The sequence below is a fragment of the Diospyros lotus genome, chromosome 2 (assembly GCF_014633365.1).
Source record: "Diospyros lotus cultivar Yz01 chromosome 2, ASM1463336v1, whole genome shotgun sequence".
In the NCBI taxonomy this organism is placed as follows: Eukaryota; Viridiplantae; Streptophyta; class Magnoliopsida; order Ericales; family Ebenaceae; genus Diospyros; species Diospyros lotus.
Window position 1 is genome coordinate 40,889,456 of NC_068339.1, and position 2,102 is coordinate 40,891,557.

General features: G+C 45.8%; 1 protein-coding gene across 1 annotated transcript; it reads right to left on the reverse strand.

The window, feature by feature from the left end:
- Positions 1–215: 215 nt before the first annotated feature.
- LOC127793824 (uncharacterized) lies at positions 216–1,541 on the reverse strand. Its single transcript, XM_052324568.1, has one exon. It carries the CDS (start codon positions 1,278–1,280, stop codon positions 390–392), a length of 891 nt encoding a protein of 296 aa, XP_052180528.1. The 5' UTR covers positions 1,281–1,541; the 3' UTR covers positions 216–389.
- Positions 1,542–2,102: the final 561 nt, after the last annotated feature.

Consider the following 2,102-nt stretch of genomic DNA (forward strand, 5'->3'; position numbering starts at 1 on the left):
AAATGGCAGCATGCGGTTGCTGCACGTGGCCATCCAATCAGCTTAAATGCAACGACGCCGTTTGAAGCTTCACAGCCAACAGCCCCCTTAGGAACTGAAGGGAGAGGTCGGTAATGTTTTGCACAACAACCACAACCAAATTGAATAGCAAAAATTATACTTTCAACATTTATCAACAATTTTTTAATCAAACTAAAATTCGTAACAGGAAGGAGTGAGCTCCAAGAAGAACTTTGAGGCCAGTAATCAAAATATCTCTAATAATTTTTCCATTGAATTATACAGCCTACAAAACTATAACAAGGTAAGAATACAAGGATGAGCAGGCAAACTATGAAATATTTAAAGAAAAACAAATTAGTGCATTGATGTCCCGGCAAGCCTACCATCTACCGCTGAATGTTAAGCATGGTTTTGGCTTCAACTTGCTCCTCCAAAAGAGTTTCACTCGTGTACTTGCTCAACAGCTCCATCTTCTTCTTCTCAACCACCATCCTCTCAATCTCCTTCTCATCCGGCAACGGCACATGCACCACAAACTCCTTCTCCTTTTCCTTCTCCTCCCTCTCCTTGGCCTTTCTCTCCTCCTCGACCACATCCTCCTCCTCTTCAAACAATATCTTGGCTGCCATTGCCACATCACCACTCTTCACTGCCCTCTTAGCCTCCCTCTTGATCTCCTCCATCGCATTCCAATCCGCCAGCGCCTCCGCCCTCATCTTCTCCTCCGCCGGATCCTCCAACTTCTCCAGTATCCCATCCTCCTCGTCCCTGTACCCGTAGTAACTCGCATCAATCCTCCTGTATATATCATACCTCGTCCTCCGCTTCCGCAGCTCTGGTGGCTTCTCAAACAATTCTCGCACTCCCGGCAACTTCTTGGCGGCCCCGAAGTAGCGGTAGCCAGGGCCACGGCCGCTAGGATTAGGAACATCGACGATGTTCCCTTCTAAATCGGTCATCTTGGCAGAGCTTTTGGAGTAATTCGGGCCGCCGAGCTCGACTATGCGGCGCTCCCAATGGCCTTTCTCGCGAATGAGCTTGTTGATCTCGTCGTTGAGATCGCGGAGGCGGTGCTCGCCGAGGCCTTCGTTCTGGATCTCGGCGACCTTCCGACCGATCTCGCGCATGATCTGCTGGCGCCACTTGTCGGCCTCGGCAAGGTCGCGGCACTCCGAGGCTAGATATGGACGGCGTTCCTTCGGCTTCTTCTTCTCCTCGTTCTTCATCGTGATGAACCTGTTGAGCATCGACTGCGCCTTCTCTTCGTTCCGAGCCATCTTCCTCCGCTAATTGAAACCCTAATCCACTGGAGATAGTGAAAGATTCACAGGCGGTGGCAGTGGTTATCTGAGACGCGCAGAAGTAGTGGTCGCTTGATGCTATCCGTCGAAACAGAGGGGCGAAGGGAAAACGGAGGGGCGATATCGCGTACGGTGCTAGGTGGCGGTGATACGGCACTCGGTTGTGGGCGATAATGTCTGTATCTCGGTGGCCTTCAACGTCGCGCTGAGTGAACCGCAGCCCAAGGGTTTTCGAAACCCTAATTGCCTCAGTGAGGCCCTTTTATATCAAAGCACATGGATCAGCATCGGGCGCTTAGTTGGAGCGAACAAAGCCCGCCCAACTCACAATCCGGCCTTGGCCCTGGCCCTTAGTTGGGCCAAATTCTTGTATTTATTTTTGAGCACTTGGAAGTAATTGATTGATATGCATAATAAGTTTAGTGCAGGACTTGAGGATAGGATTTTGATGGTTTGGCCATTTGCATACCTTTACGGGAGATTAGTTCCTTGTCAAACTTTCTGACACAATCTGCATTGACGAAAGACTCGTGACTCAAAGAGTCTTGTCACTAATATGTTTCTTATAAAATTCTTCTTTAAATTAGAAAATAATTTTCTTTGGTATAGATCTCTTCATTATGTAGCTAATGAATATCTCAGTGTTTAAAAATTAAGGTTACATTTATTTTCAGGTTATTTTTAATTTTTTAAAATAATAAAAATACGTTTATTTTGTTATTTTTAAAAATATATTTTCAAAACTAAGAAAAAAATTTATAAAGGAAATCCAAAATAAAAAATTATTTTGATTGTTTT

Excerpts from the sequence above, each read along its gene's own strand:
- LOC127793824 (XM_052324568.1), bottom strand. The coding sequence starts at position 1,280 with ATGGCTCGGAACGAAGAGAAGGCGCAGTCGATGCTCAACAGGTTCATC.